We start from the raw sequence: 1,405 nt of genomic DNA, 5'->3' as shown, positions 1-1,405 counted from the left end.
GACAGTTAAGTTCACAGAGATCTAAGCCTGCGTCCTTTACCTGCTGCATCCTTCTCCGCGCTCGGCTGTCACCTCCTGTATAAGAATGACTCATGTTTTCCTCGTCTGGCTTCTCGGAAGATTCTGAGCAGTTTGCTGGGTTTGCTGGGATTCGGACTGGATTCTCAATACAATCTTCAAAATCTAAAAACAGAAAAGTGATACAGATTGTTAAGTGTGGATTCTATTTGGTTTGACCATTTCACCGATCACATTTTTTTGTTTTGCTTTTTTTAAAAAGATATTACAGGTAATACAAGAAAGCTATTCTTATCATACTAGTTATAATGACAGTATTGTGTGTCACGACGCGGTGGAATCAGGCGCTCATCAGTTTCTCGGCACATGGAGTTTTGGTACAAGCGTGAAGCCTGTTCATTTGCCTTGCTTGTGATGCCACAATTACTCACCTGTTTTGAATAGAAATCGAGGTATTTGAGATGGAATGAGATCTGGGGTCACCAGGTGCAAGAGCTTAAACAGGCGAGAAAATAAATGGCCGCCTAAGTTTGGTGACTTCCAAAGCTTTTGTGTCTTTGGAAAACACAATTTTGCTCATTTTTACCTTTGGTCAATGTTTTTCAGTAAAATCCACACCGAAACATTTTTAATGGACATGAAAGTTCAAAAAAGTAAATTTGCTAAAAATTGCTTAACAAAAGGGAAAAAATGTCTTTCTTCGATTAAAATTTCATTATTTTGACAAGCACTTGATTTCACTGCAATGTCACACATATTAAAAATTAATTCTGAAACTGCTCATCATCATAATTTTCAGTTTCAAAGGGAAAGCTGTAGCTATGAACTGCTATAGAGATAATTGTAAAACTCTCTTGAGTTGTGATTTTATAATAATGAGTAAGGTAAAACTCACACACGTGCGCGCGTGCACACATACACACCCACACCCACACTCACACACACACACACACATACACACACATACATACACACACACATACACACACACACAAATACACACACACACACACATACACAACTTCAATGTGCTGAGTAGTTTTCATAAACCCAGTCAAGCAATTGAAGACTAGTTGGGAAAAGCTGGTGATGTCATATTTTCCTACTCGAAGACTTTCTGATTTTTACATGTGGTATTTTTGTTGTTGTTTTATTTATAGTAGAGGGTTTGACGGCGCTCGCAACTGCATAAGGTCATATGAGCGCCAAGGGGTGGGTGTCAACAGAGAAGTCTTTACAGGGAATCAGACTTAGACTGCTCACCTCTCTAGCTTCAACAGCACAAGGTCTGCTTCGACTGTCAAGGCACCCCGGAAATAGCAGGTCACAAGAGAGTGACAAACATACAAAAGAAGTAGAGGAAAATGACAATAGTAAGGATCAGGAA

The 1,405-nt window shown here is 39.3% G+C and overlaps 1 protein-coding gene across 2 annotated transcripts in view; it reads right to left on the bottom strand.

Moving 5' to 3' along the window:
- Nucleotides 1-1,405, bottom strand: part of LOC101858348 (replication protein A 70 kDa DNA-binding subunit) — a 15,893-nt gene that overhangs the window by 7,964 nt on the left and 6,524 nt on the right. For both annotated transcript variants that reach the window (XM_035970880.1, XM_005102627.3), the window contains exon 2: nucleotides 41-183. In XM_035970880.1, the coding sequence (XP_035826773.1) occupies nucleotides 41-94 (54 nt within the window). In that variant the 5' untranslated portion in view covers nucleotides 95-183. The remainder of the gene's footprint in view (nucleotides 1-40; nucleotides 184-1,405) is intronic.

The sequence above is a fragment of the Aplysia californica genome, unplaced genomic scaffold, assembly GCF_000002075.1.
Source record: "Aplysia californica isolate F4 #8 unplaced genomic scaffold, AplCal3.0 scaffold00332, whole genome shotgun sequence".
In the NCBI taxonomy this organism is placed as follows: domain Eukaryota; kingdom Metazoa; phylum Mollusca; class Gastropoda; order Aplysiida; family Aplysiidae; genus Aplysia; species Aplysia californica.
Note: the sequence above shows the minus strand (reverse complement) of the source record. Positions and strands in the feature narration are given on the sequence as shown.